At 40.2% G+C, this 23077-nt stretch overlaps 1 protein-coding gene across 1 annotated transcript in view; it reads left to right on the top strand.

The window, feature by feature from the left end:
- Window positions 1–7023: 7023 nt before the first annotated feature.
- NALF1 (NALCN channel auxiliary factor 1) overlaps window positions 7024–23077 on the top strand; it is a gene marked incomplete at both ends in the record, with an annotated part of 487096 nt that continues 471042 nt past the window's right edge. The window contains one exon of the mRNA XM_082333435.1: window positions 7024–7842. Within this exon, the coding sequence (XP_082189561.1) occupies window positions 7024–7842 (819 nt within the window). The remainder of the gene's footprint in view (window positions 7843–23077) is intronic.

The following is a 23077-nucleotide window of genomic DNA, read 5'->3' as shown; positions in this document are numbered from 1 at the left end:
TAGGACACAAGGAACCTGGCTGATTAACTTAAAATTATTGCCTGTCTTTCAGAGAATTAAAGCTAAGTTTGATAGGCAACAGTTTGAAGTTAATCAGGGAGATCTTCCATAATCAGTGGAAAGAGATGGCAGAAGATGATACCAAAGTGCCTGTCTCAGACACCTGTTTAAGGACGGAATAAGCCGTGCTCTGGAGGCAGCTGTATCTTTTTACTAGCAAGATGATGGAAAGATAAGTTTTGACTGGATGCTTAAGTCTAGATAGCTATGGCTAGATGAGACGAAAAGTTCCAGAAAATTATTTACATTTTTGAGGATATATATATTACAATGTTAATTATTCAGCCTATGATCAAGCTCTGTATCAGAACTATGCATAATTACATGTGTTTTATTAATAGGAGCATTTCTTCTGGTCAAAAGAAGAAACCCCCACATGTAGCAACCTCAGGGCAGAGTCTGTTAGATTTCTCTCCTGCATGACCATGCTGTCAAATGCATTTAAAAGTCACACTGCAGCCATGAGTACTCGAAATATAAAGATATTATCAAACTTTCATATGATCAGTCTCAAGAGAGTTTTCTAGGATGGCATATTTTCAAAGAAAGTGGAATAAATGTGGGATAATAAGCAGGGAGAAATTTACTTGGTAACATACGTTCTTTCTAAATTCATTCTTTCTCCCTTTTCCACATTCTTCATACCACAGACAGGGGTGGAAACAGGGCTACAAGTACAAGTTAGTGTGAATTCTGGAATAGCAGCCTCACATCAGTACATCACAAAGAAAACCTGCCTAATGTAGGCATTGTAACTTAAGCTGATCAAAAATATTCTACAGTAACATGCTTAAATAGAATGAATTAAACAGTGAGGTTATATCTAAAAGTACTTTTATTTTCTTTGAGTGAAGGTGAGAGAGAGCAAATGAAAACTATGTGGCCGATCAACCAAAAGTTAAAGCTCTTTACATAGTGCTCACGTTTTTTCATTTTATTTAGGAAAAATATTATAAAAGAGTATTTCTGAGAAAAATCAAGCATTATCTTTTTCCTATGAGGTGATATCTATAAGGCAACCAAGCAGAAAAGACAAAAAGATGTCTTGGATGTCTGTAAAAACATGATCAGGCTACAACATTTATTAGAAGACAGCAAATGAATATAATTAATCAGAGAGGGAAAGGAGGAAAAAATATTTTAAAAGCTGTAATCTACCTTTTGGCGGTTCTCTCAATCCTTTTTCTTCCATCCCCATATGGGGGGAATCTTTTTTCTTCTGTCTATTTCCTTTCTACAAGCCTGGTTTAAAAACCCATAGCAATCTTTCCCCTGATCTCAGTATGCTTTCGATCAGACCTTACTCTAATAGGCATAGGCTAATTTGCACAAGACATTTATATTATCTCCTTCCTGCTGCAGTCATGTGCAAAAGTTATATTTCACTTGTTTGATGGCTTCAGTTAATGAAGAATAGCCTCAGTTCATTTCAACTCATGCCCAAATATACCAGCTGGATGTAATATTATGACCGAGCTCTCATTATAAAGATGTCATGATAAGGATGACCTACAATTTTTGGAGAGAAATTATCGAACTTCCAGATCCCATGTTAACTGTTCATTGCTCCGTGGCTGAAAATGTCAACAAACAAAAACATGTTCTTGTTCTCTAACAAGAAGCCCTATAGGATGCAGAGCAAACATCTGCAAGATAATTCAATCAATCAACAACATTAGTATCTTCCAAGTTTGTATTGCACAGCCTTTTAAAATCCAGTCTGACAAACTTTTATAACTTACTGGGTGATAATTAATCCTCTGATTTTTTAAGAAAAGCTTAAAAAAAAATCAAGCCAAAGGGACAAAATGGAAGGTAATGTGGAAAGTGGGAACAAAGGAGAGTGCAAGAATCTTAAAATCTGAATTAGAGCCGTTCGAACAGGGATTAGTAGCTTCAGTGCCTGCTAACATTAACATAAATTTCCCATTGCTTTGGGGCAATCAGGCCCAGATGCCCGAAGCTTTCCCGCAATAATTTAGCTTTCTAAAAAATACTGAATGGGAAACTAAAAGATTAAGAATTTGATGTGAAATAAAATGGATTCTTCAGTGTTCTTAACTTCCTTGTGTCTTACAACCATCATGGATATTATTCTCAGCAAATAGACTCAGATAATTAAATCTCTGACTCCCTTCCCAGGTAACGGGTAAAATAGTACCCACAATTTGTTGCAAGAAGTCAGAATGAAACAAAAATTATACAACTCTGAGGATGCTAAAGCACATAGTTGACATATCATTTTGCCTACAAAGAATGTAAAGATATTCCTATTGAATACAAATTGTTTAACCTGTAAAAAATAATTAATATGAGGAACTAGTAAAAGGCCTGATAATGTTTGCTTAGTATTAGAAGTGCTGGATGACACTCCAATGTAGAGGGTTTAACTGAATATTTTTGTTAATAATTCTTGCAACAATTGCTTCTATCAGTAGAACCAGTCAACCCAAAAATAAAATGAAATCTACTATTTTAAAAATAGCCTGCTGCAAGATTTTACAAAAAGAAGTGCTGCTTAGCAATTAGAAAATCCATTTTTTCTTATATAAAGAATATACATTGCAAAGACAAGACACAGCTCTCAAACCTGTTAAAATCATCTGAAAGACCTATATACAGCTCTTCAGACCTTACAATTTTGTAACAAAAAAATCAAAAAAAGCAAAAGACTAATGCAGGAAATTACTATATGCATGATATTAGGCAAAAATTTAAGAATATTTACTTTGAAACAGTAAAGCCTTCTATTCTGACAAGTGTTTATTACCATTAACATGTTATGTCAAGAATTATTTCTGCGTGTTAAGCTAAAGTACTTTCACAAAGAAAACACATGGTATGTAGGTTAAGCCAGAGCTTCAAGTCTCTTGAATGTTGTGCATGCTCATTCTGTTAGACTTTGTCCTCAGTGCTTGATAAATTAGCTATCTTACATATTATTTGTCAAAGAATTATAGAACATGAGCTCTGATTGTATTGATCGAAGCACCGTATTGCAGAGCTGACACTGAACTATATTACTTTAAGTAGATCTGTCTGTGAAACATCTGGTGACTCCACCAGCTAGGGAGACAGACTTCCATGAGTTCCTCACACTTGCCAAGCTTTGGAACATGAGTAATAAATATTCCCAATAAAAAGTGTCATTTCAAAGTGAAGCCAGTATTTTGTGCTACTAGAGTTATTTAGGATGAATGATGAATATGGGGACATACTTCTGTAATGATATTTTTGAGGAAAGCTTGTCCCTTTTCTTCACATTCATATAATTCATTAACCTAGTTTAAATAAAATTCTGTTATTTAGATCAGATTTGTGATAACAAAATGTTGAAGGAGCTTTGAGAGAAAGCAGCTACAGTATATACTTCAGATACTTTCCCCCATCGCATGCAATCAGCTTCTTGATTTTCAGATATCATTTTATAGCCTTATTTTTTTCCCTTGAGCTCCAAGACCTAACACTAAGGGGCACCAGAGAACTGAACTGCATCTGTTCAGATCCATCAGGAACCAGCTGCTGCAACTAACACTGTAAGTTATTCACCGTGCTGGGTGGAGAGGGAATGGGGCTTTGGGGGAAACATAACAGGCGAAACAACAGTTCTGCATGACACATTCTCTGTTACAGAAAACTGTCACTGGAAAAGCAAGGACGCACTCATTTCAGGAATGCTGAATGTCTTCTTATAGTTTATCGCTAGGTGTTGAAAAAGAACTCTCACTCTGTTTTTCCAGACAAAAGTTGGGAAATGTGTGAAAATATTGCATGATGTGAAAATGGATTTTTTGGAGAAGCCAAGTATATCTAAAAAATCCTAGCAGATTGACTTTAGTTGCTTTGATCCTAGACAAGTGTAAACAGAGGAGCACAGACTTAGGAATTCATTCTTATATTAGGCTTCAGATGAGGTCTGAGTACCAGCATTTTTTGATTACCAATTCTTAAAATTCCACTATGGAGATAAAGAATATTTCTAATTTCCCCATGGATTGCGAAATTGCCTATTGCCCTCTCATTTTCCCAACAGGACAACAGGAAAACAATATTTAAAAAAAAAAAAAAAATCAAGCTTGTTTGCCAGGTAGGGACTCCAAAACAAACTTCGTTCACCCGGTGTTTGGCTGTCAAATAGAGAAAAATTATGCAGCCAGTGCCACATATCTCAATAGAGCACATCCTGAAAATCTCAGACCTGATGTCAGAAACCTTTTGCTTATCCCAGCTGTTTATTTTTTGTCCTGTATTTCTGTTTCAGTCTCTCTATTCCACCACAAAATACATAACCAAACAAGCAAAATATAATTAAATAAATGACACTACATGTTAGAGAAGTTAAGTTGTTCTGATTCTCTTTTAAAAGCTCGGTCACAGTCTTGTCCTGGAACAGAAAGCACCACAAAAACGCAGATACAATACAGGGCCCAGTATGTCAAATCATTGTAATCAAAGCTCCAAGACCAAAATTAATAATGTACCATTAGCAGATGGTGTGAGCTGATTGACTGAGAATTGCAAAGATGCATTCTGATTTGAGTACTGTGGACTTCTTATAATATTAGCACTTATTTCTGCATCTTTAAATAGTCTATCAATCAAAATAAAATCCACAGATAACTTCTGCTCGGTGTAGAATTTGACTCATAGATCTTTTAAGGCCAGATGAGACCATTATGATAATGCGCTTTGACCCCCAGCATAACACAGGGCATAGAACCTCACTCAGCAATTCCTCTCTTGGGTCTGCATCTTCTGTTTGAGGTATACCATCTCCTTTTGAAAGACATCCAGCCTTGATTTATTCCTCAAAGTGATGGAAATTCCAGCACATTCCTGGTAAACTCACCCCTCAGTTAACGACAGCTGCAGTCAGAAAAGGTACAAGTTTTTTCTTCCTCTGATACAGTTCAGTTTCAGATTTCTTCCTGCTACACCTTGTGAAGCTGAATTAGAGAGCTGTCAGCGATCTATATCAGCTTGTAGACGATGGCCATGTTTGTTAAGGAATAAAGATTTCTTCAACCAAATAATGGGGAAAAGTCACCTTTGGGGTACACTGTGCACCTTGTTCAAGGGCCACTAGCAGTTCTAAATGGTCCCTTACCCCAGGATGGAGAAAGCCTCCGGAACAAGGAAAAGTATGGCCTCTAAACCTTCCCCCAGTCCAATGGAGAAATTAAAACATACATCTTGGTTATGCTATGGCCAGATAGCATACCCAATGTCTCAAGAGGAAGACCTTGTAACTCCAGGTCTTCATCTGATAATGTTCAACCTCTAGCTGGCACCTTCTCTTGTCTTGCGAGGGATCCAAGTTTTTCTGTTGCTGTTACATTAAGGTCCGTCAGCAAGCAAGATGAAAGTAACTTAGGAGTGACGAAACACTGTGTTTATTTAAGCAAGAGTCCCTGCTGGTTGGGGCCAGAAGGTGGTGGGATCTCTGCTGTGGGTCTGAGTGGAGATCATATGTGATTCATCACCCTAGCAGGAGACTTAAGCTTGCTCTCTCCATCTCTCATGCCAGGCGCTGACATCTAAAAGGTGAAACACAAAGACTGGCAGTATTTACTCCGCTCAGGTGCTGGACCAGGGTTTTGCCAAAGTTCTCTTGGGGGAACAACTTGGGGTTTATGGGCATTATGCTTTCCAGCTCGCTGACTGAAAGACAGGCAGCTGTGTTCAGGCATTTTACCGTGGGGCCAAAAGCTGCCAGGATCCAGCACCTGGAGTTTTATATGTCATTTGTGATTTGCTATGACAAGGACAGACACGGCGACAGACCTCTCCAGCCACCATCCTGCGCGGACATGGTGTTTCAGGGCCACAAAGGGAAGGAGACCCTGAAGGAGAGAGGGCTAGAGGGTGGTACAGAGTGGTCCCTTCGGTGAGACGAGTCGAAAGAGTCGCACCGAGGAAGCCCTTTCGAGGGGCCATGTGGTCCCCAGTGCCTCTCCCACCTCCTCCTCCTCCTCCTCCTCCTCAGGCAGGAGGAGGCAGAGTTGCTGCTGCTGCCAATGCGCCAGGATAGAGCGATCTCGGCGCGGGAGGAGATGACGCAAAAGGCAGAGCTCCCCCCAAAAAAGTGTTTCTCCAGGACGAAGATGGCGGCAACTTAGCCCAGGGGCCCAAGATGCCTGTGCCCATCGGGGGCCCCCAGCCAGGCAGTTCCGCCCCGTGCGCCCGGGGACACCGCGCCCGGCGGCAGCAGCGGCGGCAGCCGCAGCCCATTGTCACCAGCAGCGGCGGCGGCCCCGGCAGCCTCCTCCTCCTCTTCCTCTTCCTCCTCCTCCTCTTCAGCATCCTCGGCAGCGCTCCGGGAGCCCTGCAGCAGCGTCTCTCCAGTTAGAGCGGAGGGGGGAGAGGAGAAAGAGGAGACGGAGACAGCGGTGCAGGCATCTGTGCCGCGGCTCGGGGCTGAGGAAGAGGAGCAGCGGCGGCGGCAGGGAGGAAGAGGAGGCGAGGAGCCCTCCCGGAGCCGGCCGTCGGCAGCGGGGGACGCGGCATGCAGCTGTCCGGGGGCAGCGGGCTTTTCTCAGGAGGGAGATGGGGAGCTGCGATCTGACCATGCCTGGGTGAGAGGGGGAAAGGACCAGCCGCGCAGCCCCGCCACCACCAACTATCACCACTACCACCACCATCTCCTCTCCCTCCTCCTCTCTCTGCGTTATTGCTCTTATCTTCTCCACGGCACTCCGCGTTGGATGGACTGGGGCTGCTTCGTGTGGTGAGACCAAGGCAGAGCCACCGGCGAAACCCAACAATATCTCAGAGGAAGAAAAAGAAGAAAGAAAGAAGAGGGAGAAAGAGAGAGAGGGGGAGAGTGGAAGAGGGAGCGAGCGAGCGAGAGAAGGGAAGGCAGGCAAGAAAATCCCCCCAATCTTTTAAGTCAATGCATATTGTGGTGACACTGGCAAAGGAGCCCTCACGGTGGAGTCGGCCAGGGCTGTGCGTTCCCAAAATATGACCAGGGGTGCTTGGATGTGCAGTCGGCAGTACGATGACGGCTTAAAAATCTGGTTCGCACCCCGGGAGAACGAGAAACCCTTCACGGATTCAGAGAGGGCTCAGAAATGGCGACTGTCCCTGGCATCGCTCTTGTTTTTCACCGTCCTGCTCTCTGATCACTTGTGGTTCTGCGCCGAGGCCAAATTCACGGGGACCGGAGAGAAGGAGCAGCCGCCGCCCGAGAAGCCGGAGCCCGCGGAGCCGGAGCTGCTGGCGGGCATGGGGGAGCCGGCGCCCCCCGCGCCCCGGCTCCTCGCCCCCCCCTCGCCCTCCCTCCCGCCCTCCCCCGGCAGCAGCGGCGGCGGCAGCCGCGGCAGCCGCACCAACGGCACCGAGCCCCGGCACGGCAAGGCTGCTTTCCTGGGGAACTCCACCGCCAGGCCCCTGGAGACGTGCCCCCCCCCGAGCTCCTCGTCCGGGCAGTGCTTCAGCGTGGGGGACGCGGAGGCGGTGTGCCGGCGGCGGGGGGGGCCGGGGCGGCCGCGGGGCGCGGGGCAGAGCCCGGCGCCCGGCTGGGACCTGACGGATTTTTACCTTTCCTTTTGTAATTCCTACACACTTTGGGAGTTGTTCGCCGGGTTGTCCAATCCGGACACTTTGAACTGCAGTCTGGATGTGGTGCTGAGGGGGGGAGGCTCCTGCAGCCAGTGCGTCCAGGCTTACCAGCGCTACGACCAGCACGCTCAGGAGAAATACGAAGAGTTTGAGGTTATGCTCCAGAAATATTTACAGTCGGATGAGTACTCGGTGAAATCGTGTCCTGAGGATTGTAAGGTAGGAGCCCCTGCTGTGTTTCCTGTCCCTGGCTGGCGGGCTGGCGTGCCTCCATCCTCTGTTGTGGCTGCCGTGGTCCGTGTTTTGGCTGCTTCGGTCTCCGCTCCTGGCGCCGGCGGCCGTGGTGTTTAGGGTGCAGTCGGAGCTGCGGAGGGTATCGGCGGGGAGCCCCCGTTAGCGCATTGCTAAAAGGGAGGCAGAGAGAGGGGGAAGGCTGCGGGGGGGGAAGGAAGAGAGAAAGAGAAAAGAAGTGATCCTCGGTCCTCTGGGAGTGCAGCGCTGGATTTCCCCCTCCTCATGAATATGCGATTGGCTCCGGCGCGGCTGCCGGCTTCCAGCGGGCTAGGATGCGGCTTGGCGGCAGGCAGCGACAGGGGCTGCATGCCAATGAGCGGGGCCCGGGACGGCAGCCGGGGCCGGGGCCGCCCGACGGCGCTGCCCTGCCCGCGGGCCCTCCGGGGCGGGCCGGGGCCGGAGCCTGCAGGCCGGCGGCCAGCCCGGCGAGAGGCGCGGCGGGGCCGGGGCTCGGCCGGGGCCGGGGCGGCGGGTGGCCGCGGTGCCCGGACGACTGGCGGCTCCGGGTGGGTTCCGTCGGGGGCTTGGCCCCGGGGGCGGCGGGCAGGGCCGGCGGCGGTGCGCGGGGCGGCGGAGCGGGGAGGCTGCCGGCCGCCTCGGGAGCAGGGAGCGGGACCCCGTCTCCAGGCGCTCTGCCAAAATCCGTGGAGCTGGGAAAAGCTCGAGGACGAGGGTGGATGTCAATGGGCACCGCGGTGGCCCTTGTTTGGGAAGCGATGGTGACAGCATTTCTATAAGCCGCGGCGGTTTTCTTTGGTGCTCACAGTTATCCAGAGGGGTTTCGTTTCTTTGGTAGGAGGCAGGGTCCCACTTTGGCTCTGTGTGGTTGCTGTCTTCTCTCTACTTTTCCACAAGATTAGTTGGCGTAGCTCTCAAGACAGGAAAGGGCGGGAAAAAAGTGTTGTCCTTGGCGCCTAAAATAACTAACTGCATGCTTTTTTCCCTGTTCGTTTGAGTATTTGTTGAGAGCCGGGCCAGGTGAATGGTTTCTGCCCTGAACTGGATTATCTCAACTACTGTAGCACTACATTAACCAGTCTGAACCAAATCCTGCTCTAGCAGTGTGACACAACAGGGCATACAAATCACCGCTCTGAACAGAAGGCCTAGCTGTACCTCCGTGCTTTGTAACTTCAGCGAGGCCTTCTGAAATCATTTCATGGTAACAGTCCATGCCTAAAGAATCCTATTTACCAATAAGTTAGTGTAATTTGCACATATCTTTGCCACAAAAATCAATCCACGGTCCCTCCAGAAGCTGAAATATTCCCTTATCTAATTGGATAAAGTAGGAAAGTTGCCGTGTTTATTTTTTCTGGTTAAACTTGACAAAAGTAAAGCAGTCTCTTCAGTAATTTTGACTCCACTGTTTCTAGGTTATAAACTGTGCGTGTACACACTCATTGTATACGTTATGTACTCAGTTCCTGAGAATGTAAATGTATTTTATTTCCCGAGTGAATTGGCTAAGTAAAAAGCATAGATTGGTTAAGTAAAAAGCATATCAAATGTAAATAGATGTCTACCGCTGTAAGGACATCTTTGCCATTTCAGTAACTCTTTAACTGGGAGTTGACCTACTGCTCTGTGCTGCCAAACGATCAACATCTACTTGCTTAAAGTGACTTTTTTGTATCACAGTTTAGTTTGACTGAACTTTACCACAAAGTGTGCAGTTGCTCTACAGTATATCATGGTGTAAAAGGTGTTGAAAATGAACAGAATAGCAAATGTACACTGATTTCCCCTTCAGAGACTGAATAAGGAGAAATACTTGTCTAATGATGGGGAAAAAGTTGTTGACGTTCAAATGATTGCGTGAAACATATAAATGAACTAGATAAATGCAGTACCAATGACCTGCAGTTCTCCAGTTCTAAGTGCCAGGCGGTATTGATCTATGTTTTGAGAATGTGGCCAACCAGTCTGTGTTAAAAAACGAAGGATATTCCAGCAGGGAAAAGGGAAAAAAAAAAAAACAAACCCAAAGTCAAGCAATAAACCAACCCAAGGGTTCAACTTAGCGTTTTCTTTCTCTTCCCCGGGAAGCTGGCGGGCGGCGCAGGGCGGGTGCGCGGGGCGGGGCGTGGCGGGGCGTGGCGGGGCGTGGCGGGGCGTGGCGAGGCGTGGCGGGGCGGGGGCCGCTGGCGGGGAGGTCGCTGCCCGAGGTCGCTGTCCAAGGTGCTGCAGAGGCCGCGCACGCAGCCCGCGACCGCGCTGGGGAGAAGCCGCTCCCCTCCAGCTGCGCCCTGGCTTGGTGCTTCTGGGTCCCTCTGGAGCCTTTTGATTCATTCTGGTGGCTGAGAGAGCCAAGGGTTTAAGCAGGTCGAGTGGTCTGATAGCCGTGCGTACCGATGTGCCTCTACGGGGTCTACCCTGAAGTGTGCACGGGTGAAACTAGAAACTCGTGGTGAATACTTTGTGACAATTGCAATATTTTGCTGGACTTTCTGGTGTTTTATTCACATTTCATTTATAAAACTCAGTCAGGAAATTGTTTTTTTTTGTGTAAGTAAATATTATTTTTTTGAGCGTTGGACATCTAGATAACTCTTAGCTTGACAATCAGAACAGAAAATAACTCGACATCTACTGATGCGTTTTAGGTACACACCATTTGAGTGGTTTCTGTGGTGAGCTGCTTTTTCTTTTAAACAAAATGCTAAAAATACTAAATTTACTCAATAATCATGTATGTAAGCACTGGCTTAATACAATGAAAGCCTTGTTAAATAATCTACTTCTATTTAAGACACCTTTACTATTCTGGGAGGGCTGCTTCATTCTCAGAAAAAGAGAGCTTTTCATCCAGTTGACCAATTATAGCTGATGACAAAATCAATAAAATTTACACTGAATTACAGTCAACCTAAACCTTGTAATTGGGTATTACTTCCCCCTTCCTCAGCTCCCCCCACCACCATCCCCCACCCTCAACACAGTCAGTTCTCACAGTAAAAAGTGAAAATCATGGGGGCTTCTCAGTCCAGCAGGTTATACCTTTCAAGAAAGTACTATTGGTTATAACAAATAGTACATATCAAAATACTTTTGATGTATGAGTCTAAACCTCAGACTTTGTATTTTCATTCCTTTATCTGAAACCAGAAGAAAATGAACTTTGCTTTCAAAATATTCTGTGTTTCACTACATGTCTCCTGGTGTCTGAAGAATATTTTAAATAAGTTTCTTTGTATTGTAGACATTTGCAGTCAGGAGTTGTTTGGGTTATCAGTTCACATTTAGCTATTCTACATAGTGGGTTTTGATTTCGGTTTTAATATCCAAGTATACTCACTCATTTTTTTGAAAAGAATGCCGTCCTGTAATTAAGGTCTTACTATTAAACTTCTTATTGAGTTGTATTGGGATTTTTGAAAGTTTTGTAAAAAATGCTGAGAACCTTGAATTTTAGAACATTTGGAAAATCAGTATTTTTTTTATAGTATCAGTGAACATGCATATGCATTTTATATTGTTAGGATGTCGGTAGACTTTGTATGTTGTTTAAAAGTTCTGGATATCAGTGTTGTCGCACTATAAATCCATCTTCAACTTATTTCTTAAAAAATATCCTAAAGTCTGGTGTCTTTATACGTTGGGTTTTTTTTTGTCTTGGTAGTCACATATCAGTAATGGCTAAATGATAAATGTAAGTAAGACAAATATTTGAATGTATTACATATTCAACAAGGTGACATAAATAAATTGATGTAACTTTATTGAATCACTAAAGTAATCAAGTAACTGAGAATCTGGATCTACATTTCTGTTTTAAATTTAATTTAGATTTTTAAAAAATAGTTATGAAATTCTGCTTTTGCACATTATAAAGTAGTCGTTATATTTACAGAGATTGTTCTTGGCAATATCTAAAGTTTCTTGGTTTCCAGAATATCATTTTTATATGCAGTGTGACACAGGACTGTATTCAAACAATTAACAGAGAACTGTATTGGCTTGATGTTGGAAATCACAGTTCCTCATAAGGACTTGTCAGCTTTCTATCAAGGGAAATACTCAAGTTCTTATTCTTAAGACAGCAGGCAATTGCTCTGTGGAATAAAAGAAAATTCTGGCTACTTCTGATTAGGAACTGGGTCAAATAACTAAGTAGGACATATAAATGTAAAGGTTTTTAATTTTTTTTTTTTTTTGAGGTAGAATTTATGTCTTTGTGACAAGTATCAGAGGCCAAGGCAATCTTGGCAGAAGTATTTATTAATGTTTGAACAAAACAGCAGCTATATTTTTTTGGCACGGTTTCTTTAACCCAGTGAAAGTTGAGAGTGTTTAAAATGTGGCTTTCCTTAGTGCTAGTTAAAATGTTGAAATGTGCAATTCAGGTAAGTGCATTATAATTAAAATAACAAAATAATTCAGTTTTTCTCCTAAAATATCAAAAGAGAAAAATAAAAATACACCACTTTTTTTTTTTATATCAACATTGCTAAAAAGCAAACTTTTGCTGACATCCTAGGTACTCAACATGTACACACAGATTTTTTTTTTTCTTTTTTTTCAGGAATTACATTTCATTTAATAATTCTGATTTGAGTTTTATGATATTGGTATCAGAAATAGACAAGAAAATAGCTGAGTTATAATACTACTTAGTTGAAAAACATGCATAAATATATAAACCCAAATAAGGGGTTTCATCATTAGACATAGATGGCATAGTTGCTAGGAATATAGAGCTGGTGCTTCTGTTACTAGATAATTTTTTTTTTTTTTTTGGATCAAAGAGCTGTGTTCAACTACTTTTATTTGACTAAGAGGATGACTGAAAGTTATTTAAAACAATTAAAATCACATTTGTTCTCATTTATCTGGAAATATCAAAGCTTATATGAATCATGACTTTTCCAAGAACTTTTTCCTAAACAGCATATGTAGTCTAATTAGGTTTTGATTTAAACTCTCAGTTAAGCTGGCAGAAGAGAGCAGATGAGAAATACGAAACCAAAAGCTCAAGTGATAAAAGAACCCTTCTGTTGCAAAAGGTCACATAGACAGGCATCTGCCGCAAAGTTAGACATTTCAATTGCACATCTTAATGACACAATATGCAAGAGTGATACCTAAACTAATCAGAAGAAACTCCTATGAATTAAACCTTCAGAAATCTGCACTGATGGTCAGCGTCTAATACAAACAGGAAACAATAAACATTAATTACGGAACTGATGTCCTTTCAGAATGTGTTGACATTTAGATATTTATTTTAAAGCTCTTTTTAAATTGAATAATATGCTGTATTAAAAAGCCATGATACTTAAATGTACATATTTTTTTAAAAGTTTTGTTTAAAATTCTGTGAAAGTAATGTGACTTTATAAATTGATGTTTGCACATGCTATTTGTTCAGTTGATTTAAAAAAAAAATTAGAACTTGAATTATTTTTCAAAACTAATTTAAGATAAATATGTGGATGAATTTAATATAACTGTTCTTGTACTAGTGCAGTGGTATATTAATATAAGAAGCAACACTGACTATATACTAATGGACTTTGTATTTTGGCCTAAAATCCTGATTCAGCAATCTGCTTCAGTCTGCTGTTTTGAGCTAGATGAATGGCACTGCACTCAGGGAAGACTATGCACATGCTTATGAGCATTCAATTGCTTAAATGCTTTGTTGGATCAGGGTCAGATCTCTTCAATCCTAAACCAGCAAATTTCCCAGGGTGTTCTTTCCAGAAGTGAGTTCACCCCACCCAACTTTTTAAAAGTTTACATCTAGTTGATCATCTAGGTATTCATCCCATTCATAGTGTCAATGGGTACTTCATTCCTGACTGGGGAAAAGAAGACTACAGATGACTGGCACATACTAGTTGAAGTGAATTCCACCCTAGTTCAGCAACCACCATTTAACACTTGATGATATTAGTGTCACGTGGCTAGGGACCTCATGGCTCTGCCCTCAGTTTTACTTTTTTCACTGGCTCTTTTTGCATCAAGCAGTACACTTCCCACGCACCTTGCAGAGAATGCGACAGTCTTGCTCCTTCATTTTATGTTCTTCTAGGAAAAGTAATCAAAATGCAAATTATAGTTCTATCACTTATCCTGCCTAAAAATCATTTAGTCTATACTTAGTAATTTATCACTTCAGTCTTGCACTAAGATCCATAATGTATTTAGATCTGTGAATTGCCTAAAAGGGAAAAAGAAACTTAGAAGCTGAATTCTTAAATATTACTTTTTTATAAGTATCACTCATAACACGCCAGAAGACAGAAAAATTAAATAATTCATCTGACAAAAAAAACAACCAAAAACGTAGATGTCCAGTCTGGATGTCCACATCAAATATAATCAGACTCTCTTTGTAGTCAATGGAGATACATAGGTAATTCTAGAGTCTGAGTCGGTTCACACTAAAGTGGACATCTAAAATAGGTCGGATGGATTATGCCCTACAAGTACCTAATTTCTGTTTGTTGTCTCTAAAGAGCACATACTGTCATTTTATCTCAGATACAAACACCTCCCCTGTGGACCGCTAAACTCATCTTAGATGAATCCTAACAAAGTGATTTTGGTATAAAAACTACGTTTGGATGAAATTGTGTTCATATGCAAAGTGTGAGAAAGTTTGTAAAATCCTGCTACTTGTGCTGTCCCACACCAACCTAGTGAAATCACAAGCCTCTTTCACTTCTCTGGTAACTATATACTGTCACTGAAGAATGTGTGAGCTATGCAATCTGTTTCTTAGGGATGAGAATAGGAAAGGGCCTTGTATGACACAACTATATTTTTATCACTTGTTTGAGAGAGGGGAGGCCAAGAGCTTCTACATATTACTTTTTTTCAGTTGTTATTTCTACTGAGAAACCATACAATAACAATTGTAGGTCATCTTCTTAATAGCAATTTTGCAGGTAAATCTGCTACAGATTATTCCTCTTATTCCGTTTTCTCTCTTTACAAGGAAGGTGTTTTTTGAGGGGGGCAGGTGTCTATGTATGTGAGAAGTCCTATACATTACACTGGGTTTCATGTTCTTCCCTTAGACTGAATCAGAGGGAACTCCCAAGCGTGCTCAATCTCTCTCACTCAAGAGGCATATATTCTTAGACATTTATGCCACTTTACTAAAATAACCATACTGTACTTTTCTATGTACTTTTCACTGTACTTTTCTCTTGTCAGAACTGTAGAGCAAACATCGCTAAGTGAGAACGTGTGATAGTTTGGTTTACTTTACAGCATCAATCAGTTAGATGAATACAAATGTAGTGAGGCACTAGAGATATTCTGGCTCGTAGACAGTTTTTATTAATTTGAAGATATGTTAAAAAAAATAAAGACTAGATTTATTTTTGGATTTGTGATATGACCTTGTTTGCAAACAGGGCAGATATATGAAAGACATAGATTGCTCCTTTAGAACATGCACATTGAAGAGCTATATCCAATGAGCTCCCAGTCCACAATGACAAAGAGAACAGGGCATGACGTAAGCAGCTTTGAAGTGAGGTTGATCAACACTTGATATTCTCCCACCCTTCGTCCCATCTCTTTCATCCCAACTGATGGACATGTCTCGAAAGCTGTGTTTGAAATGACATTGTCCTAAAGCCTTTATGGGACAACCTGATAGGACCTTTGAAGCACTGGTCAAATGCAACCAAACTGTTCAGATGAATGGTGATGGTAAATGTTGAGCTGATAAACTTCAGCAGTTCTATATGAATATCTTGGTCCTTTGAAGTGTCTTGGAGATCCTGATGGGAATGTTCACCTTTTTACATAGATTGATGTTGAGAGATTATTCAGAGATTTCATCATTAGAAGACAACTTGCTCATTAAAAACAGTAGCAAAGATGATCTGAACTGAAGTTACCAACAAACAATACGTTTGGGTCCAGGTTTTTAGAATTCTGCTGCAGTTTGGGAGTCATTGTGGATGTTTTAAATGTTTTCAATGAAATTAGAGGGAAACTGTACCTGAGAAATTACAAATAAAAAAAAGTCCAAATTTTCTCTTTTGGGGTATGATAGTGGCATTTTTACAATTTTTTTTAATGTTACAATTTAGGCAAGTTCCTTAGTCAAGCCATTATATTTTCAAATTTATCTATTATAAAATTTGAAAAAAAAAAGTAATTATATTATTTCTGTATTTTAGAATGTGCAATACATTGTAGTTTTCAGAACATATTTTCCAGGGAGCAAATATGATATCTAGAATGCTTTTTAAATGCATTTTTAATTCTTGCTGATCCTCTGCATTAGATCTTGCCTTCAATTTGCCTGAACGCTTATGTAAATGGTATCTTGGGCCTGTCAACACACTTCATGTCTGTAAAACATCATAGTGAAGAATCTTTACTACATTTTTAAGATATTAGCAATCCATAACCAGAAGATATTCTTTATTAAAGGGAAGGGGAAAAGATGGATTGTATGTGATATTTAGAAAAATAATTTTTCTCATTTTATTCATTCTTTTAGGAGAATAAGAGAGTTTCCAGAATTTGTTGATTGGTGATTTGCTAATCACTGCTCTACATTGGTTAGCTTGCTCTCTGTATTTGAGGGGTTACACTCACAGGTTCTTCTCAGAAAAACTAATTTTGTATGAGATGTATTTGTTTAGATAAAAACTTGGATTTAAAGATCTATTAAGGAAGAATTTGAGCAACCCTTAAATGCTTTAAAATATATCTTATAAGTTAATTACATATCTTGCAGATATCTTGTAGTAATAGACAACTAAATATAAGACCATAAATACAAAAAATTATTCATGTATACATATTCTTCATGAGGAACAGTATACCAAACAGAAAATCTTTTGCTGGTGTGGAAAGTTTATTCTTAACTCATATTAGGTGATAGTCGATTTATTATGCTCATGATTCAAGAAAATATATGTATTTTTTTATTAGTATAAATTCATCATTTAGAGAGGTATCTTTATTGTTGTTAGAGGTAAAGTTATGTTTTCAAAGGCACTAAAATGATGTCTCCTGAGACAAATTTTTGCATTTGTATATGTGCACACTGGATTAAAAAACAGACGTTCTTGAAAATAAAGCCCAGCTTGTAGAAGGACAACAAAAAAAGTAAATAAACAATAAAATTATTTTTTTTGGCTTTTTTGTGGAATAGATAATACAAGTATATCTTTTTAAAAAAAGTACTTACAAAAATTGCATGCAAATTTCCCATGAGTACTCTTAACATTGCCTTCACATATGATCTTTGTTGAAACTGGATTTCTGTATAGAAGAGCTTTAGGATAATAAGGGCATTTTATTTATTCACAGTTGCAAGTAAAAATGCTTGTGTATTCAAAGGCTTATAACTGACTTTTAAAACAAGATCACTTCGTGGTGAAATCTGGTACAGCACATCACTTTAAAAGTAAATTCTTTTTAAAATATGAGAAAACTGTATCTTCAAGTTTCAATGTATAATATCAAAAATGATAAAAATAAAATTACATATGCCAGTTATAATATATTTTATTAAAAACAGCTACAAATAATCCAAAATCTATGGTTCAGTAAACAATAAAACCTCTGGAAATTTTCAAGAGAAGTATTACTGTAATATCTCTTTAGAATACTGATCATTAGTAAATTCCTTAAGCAAGTTTCTGCTTTTTCTCCAGTGGGATGTGTCTGTACTGATTCCAGCCATGTTAAAGTCAGGCAAAGAGTGTAATCAGTGGAGAAAGATCAATATCGTCACGGCCTAAGTCATTGACCTTTTTATTATTAAAAGTGAAGTATTCCAAATGCATCTATTTTGGCATATTGCAAATTTTGTACCCCTATAAGTACAAAAACAGCCTTTCATGTTTTTTCTTTCGCGCTATGTTCGAGCTGTTAATATTGCGATGCAGCGCTTTAAAGTGAGACTGGGCAGTTTTGTTAAGAAGAAAGTTTTTTACAGAAGGGAACAAGTATGGGAAGCACCCAGCGCCCTGCTTGTGGGGACGCCCCGCACGTGCTGCGGGGAAGACGGAGGCTCTGCCCGTTCAGCTGCACAGCTGGAGCAGGGCCAGGGCAGAGGATGTACGGGGATTAGATTTCATTGGCTTGAGGTTCTGCACTTAAAAAAAGGAAGCCAAACAAAAACAGAGCCAAGGTCCCCTGGGATGGCTTTTAAAATTCTTCATGCATTCAGAGATGAGAGATATTAATTTCCAGTCCCATTCTGTTGTGGAGTTAAAGTCTTCCTGCAAATATTTCTACACAGAACCTGCCAGAACTTGGACCAGTATTATGAAGAAGTAGGAGTTTCTGACCAAGGCACATTTAAAATATTGGCCAAAATATCTTAAAAGCAGATTATTTTTGTTTTTATTTTTTTCTTCTATGCTTTCTGATATAACAATCCTTGGAGAAATGACCCCTATTATAAGCTAAGTTCAGCTAACAAGATACAGTGTATCACTGGAGTTCAGGAAATGAGGCTTGCTGTTTTATATTCCAATTCAGTTAGAAGTGCATTATGGTTTCTTTTGTCTCTGTTTAAATCTTATAAATGTTAAAGCTGAATCTTATAAATATACATTTTTTGCAACCTCACTATATTAACAAAATTAAATCATTACTGTAACGATAGCTTTTCAAAATTTAGCAGCTGAGATTGATTCCTGGGACGTGACCTGAGTAAATGTACTGCAAGCCCATCTCTGTATGACAGATGTGAATTTAAAATATTGTTTTATTTTAATTTGTAAATATAGACCACTTTTCTTTAATCAGGAATCTACAATGACATTAACCAGGACTAACTCCATTAATATCAATGGCTTTACTTAAATGTAATACTGTTTTGAGAGCAGAAGGAGGCACATGACATACTTTAAAAGTCAAATATATGAAATCAAAGGGAAAGATTTGACTCAGACTGATTTGCTTTACAAACCTTGCTACAAAAGGCAATATGCAAAGTGCTTTAAATGCTCATTTCCATGTCTTTGACTGATGTTACTAATTTGTTATTGTTGTCAGATTAATGTGGTTTTTTTTTCCCTTTGCTGTTGTACTTGGTCTTGATCCCATTCTCTTATTCTATGGATTTTTCAGGCACACTGTAGAAAAATATTATGAGCTTAACTTGTTCGGCTATCCAGGGGGGAAAAACCTTGAAGACAACAAAGGAGAATTAATTTGCCTTTTCCAGCCAAGAGTGTAGGTCATCTGCCAGGGTTAAAAGGAGAGATGCTGATCAGTAGTATTGCAAGTTTAAATCCAGAGAAGCTGCTTTGATTGTTGTAAAGACACTGTATTTACGTTGGTATAAATACAGTCATAATTTAAGCTTAGGTTGAAGAATTGATCAGGTAATGGAAGTTTTGCTTTGTGGTACATTTCAACACTCACAAAAAAGGTAGTAATTTTAACAATGACTCATCTTAAATAAGAATTACAGGTATTATACTCACATATGCATGCATATATGTGTGAGATATATATATGTATATGTCTTACAGGAGGTGCAAGAAGGAAATGACTGAAGTAGGATCAAGCATCTTGGAGAGGCTAGGACAGTCCTGAAGTAGAGTCCAATGGAAATCTTTGAAATGTCCTGGATTCTTTAAAATTAAGAAGTAGTTTAAGAAGTACAGAAAAATGTAACAATTGTTTCTAAATGTTTTTTTCCCTTTTTGCAGTCACTGATTTGTTTGTTTTCTGACTGATCTGGAAATTACTTAGAGTATTTTCTTTCTTTCATCAAGACTTCATAAAGGCTCCACAGTAAATGTGGAATACACAGGCATGAATTGCCGATGTTGTATGCGCACTAACCCTGTTTTACACTGGTCTTTGCAACTCCTTTGTAGAGACCCTCTGTTTGTTTGGACTGAAATTTGGATTGCTAGTTAGAACAAAACCACTTAAAACTCCTTGTATCTCTGCTACCTAATATTAATAGCTGATGGAAGAAGGTACCTTAAATGTTCTATTTGCTTAATTGGAATATTTTAGATTACTTTTGTTTCTGCTTTTTTATTTGCACATTACATAACAAGGTTTTTTGTTTGTTTATGTGGGTTTTTTTTAAAAACCAGGATCTTTTGATTGCTGTGATTATCTGGGAGATCGAGTTTTTGTTACTGTTGTATGATCTGAGTTTTATATTTTTTCTGGGATATTTTAAAGGGCAGAATTATGTTAGCTTGTGCAATATAAGCATGAATTTCAGTGACTTCCCAAATATTTATTTAAACCTTTTTTGCATTTTCCTGTCTACTTGTGGCTGTTTCTTTTTGATCACTCGAGAAACATTCTTCCTTAAATTTTGGTATGAATGTAAATATTTACAGTATGATTTTTTCTCATAGTTTTTAATACAGGCCTGATCTGAAGAGAGATGGTATTTGGAATGGAAGAGATCTGTTCTCCTTTTATAGTAGTTTATATCTGCAAGAGGAGGAGATGATATGTTTTGCAGCTTGCAGGAAATATTTACATCTCAGAATTTTCCCAAAATCATCACTGGCAGGGAAGATCGGGAGGCTCACAGGGAGGAATAAGAGATCTGTGAATATCAATAAGCTTTTTTTGGGTTACTTGAAATTTGTGGTCCTGTGTACAGGATAGAAAATGGAACTTAAAGCACATATGAATAAAGAGATGTTTACAATCATTTGGTTATATGTTTGAAAGAGAAGCAAAAGACCTGAAAGTGCTTTGGTTTTTTTCCTGCAAGTAGTGGTACTATTGGGGAACCCAAATATTACTAACAATTCAGCAATGCAGAGGCCCCATAACATGCAGGGCACGATGAGGTGCACCTGTTATATTCCTCAAAGGGCTGGTCCTGCTTCAAATTCTCTCCTTCATTTTGTGTCTTAATAGAGTTAAAATGCAACTATTTATTTCTTACAGAGTCTGTACACACTTGGGCACACAGCTCACAAATCTCTAGCACTTGAACTGTGTACAGGCAGCTGCCCTGAGGCTGTGTCTCCATTAGCATTTTAGCTCAGGTCAGGGGTGTGCTTTTGAAACAAATCTCCCACTCAATCCCACTCCCACTCTTACTGCATCTTGATTCACATCACGGAGCAATCCAGCATACAAACTGGATTTCTTTCTGCTGAATGTAAAGGCAAAGTAGCGCCACAGAAGCGCATCTGATGAGTTGCAGGCACCAAGGGACATCCAGTCTATAAGACTAGGGTTAGCCTGAAGGAAAACCTATGAAACACATAGAATGTGGATGCCAGGCTCTCAGCACTGTTTCAGTCTACAGAGTGTTTCTACAGAGCCACACTCCTTGTTAATATTCACATAGGTATAGTTAAAGAGACTGAAATTCAGCCCTCACCTGGAGATAATTCCCGAATTATCGCAGCAATTTCTTCAGGACTGCAGCTCAAGGCTCTGAGCTGGAGCTCTGAAGTGATTCACTGCACCTGGCTCTATATAATCATAAATCTAGTGATCGTCTATTATTCTTTTTTTTTGTTTTTTTTTTTTGTTTTTGTTTTTTTTTTTAAGTTTTTTTCCCTCCATTTTCTGCTGGCATGCCTATGGAAGTAATGCAGAGCATGGTGCAGATTTTTGCTCTATGCTTTCCCTGCAGCTGCCAAGCCTCTGTGCAGCAGAACCACTGCAGCTCTGCTGCGGTTTGGGCTCTCTGGGCTGCCTCTGCCCTCGCTGTGGAATTCACAGCACCTTCCCAGCACACGGACATAAGGCTGAGCAGACCTTTCAGTGCCTCTTTATGGCAACTCTTGAGATTTTAGTTTCATAATGGTGCAAAAATATCTAAGCAATCATGAAAATGAAAAATTTGTGTGGGGAGGGAGGGAGATCGGCAGGAATGGAACAAGTCTGATCTTCCTTCTTAAAAGACCACCCTCCCTAGCTTCTAACTTATTTTCCAGTTTCCTACTAGAAGAAAAAAGATTATGGGGCAATGTTCAGTCTGGATTTTAGGTAACCACTGAACTGACAACCAGATATGCAGGAAAGCCTAAGTAACTGATTTTCTTTTTTAATTATTTCATTTTCTATATACCTTTGAAGACTTCGTTTTCTTTGGATTTTTCAGCATTGGGAACATGGTATGGATTGATATTATTGTTCTTCACAGAGTAAAGCCTTTTTCTTTGAGACATTAAAAAAATACTGTGTAGTTCTTTAGAAAATATAACACTAGAAGAATGTTGCCTTTCTGATAGAATATTTGTTGTTAGTGTGGGGAACTACTACCTTTCCAGTTTTTATTATTGAGGCATTTTTACTGCAATACTCCCAGTAATTACAGGTGGACTTTGCTTTTGAACCCTGAAAATTCATGCCATATATCGAGTTGTTTTTAAGTAAGTTTACCGCACTTCTGGGAAGAAAATTAGTTCTTCTAGAGGTCATGATCAACCCTGTTCCAATAGTAACAATGTTCCTGAAGATCTGTGGGGCTTAATGTTTTTAGCCTTTGTTAAGCACCAGGAAGCTTTCTTACCTTTTCCCCAACTCACAACTCCAGTGGGGTTAAAAAGAGGCAAGGAAAGTGATTCATTGGCCTCGCAAAAACGGATAAAGAAATCCTTTGCTGAAGTAGTATCAGTGTGTTTGATTGATTGAAACATGAGAGGGAGACCTGCAGGTGATCAGCAGGTACTTCATCACCAGATGCTGCTGAGCTGACCGGGAACTGCAAGGGACACCAACTAGCAGAGGCAGGGCATTGTCCTGCCAGTGGGAAAAGCAGTCAGCGTAGCAGGTAGCCAAAATTGCAGAGGTTTAACTTAGGTCATCATAAGAGTAGATAGACAACACATTCGTATAAGGCTTCAATTGGATGTATCTCAGATTGTACGTACATTGCTTTGTCCTGAAGCCTGAAGGAGCTGATACTGAAGAATCAGAAGACTGAAGAGGATGTATTTTTGGAAAGCAGGGTATAGAAACCGACATATTACGCTGCTCAGTGATCTTCTTGGTGTCATGTCCTATCTCTGGGAATAAGCTTGGGAGGTAAAATGAATGCTACACCAGACAGTTAGAAAATCATTTGCTAGTTCACAGAGTTTCCTCTTAACTCATATTAGGCAGTAGTCAATTTATCATGCTCATGATTCGAGAAAATACTTTTACATATACTTTTCTATTAGTATAATTTCATACATGAAGGGGTATGTTGTTAGAGATAAATTTCAATTTCAAAGGC

Source organism: Platalea leucorodia (genome assembly GCF_965183815.1).
Source record: "Platalea leucorodia genome assembly, chromosome: 2".
Taxonomy (NCBI): domain Eukaryota; kingdom Metazoa; phylum Chordata; class Aves; order Pelecaniformes; family Threskiornithidae; genus Platalea; species Platalea leucorodia.
The sequence above is the reverse complement of the archived record's forward strand: the minus strand, read 5'-3'. Positions and strand labels throughout refer to the sequence as shown.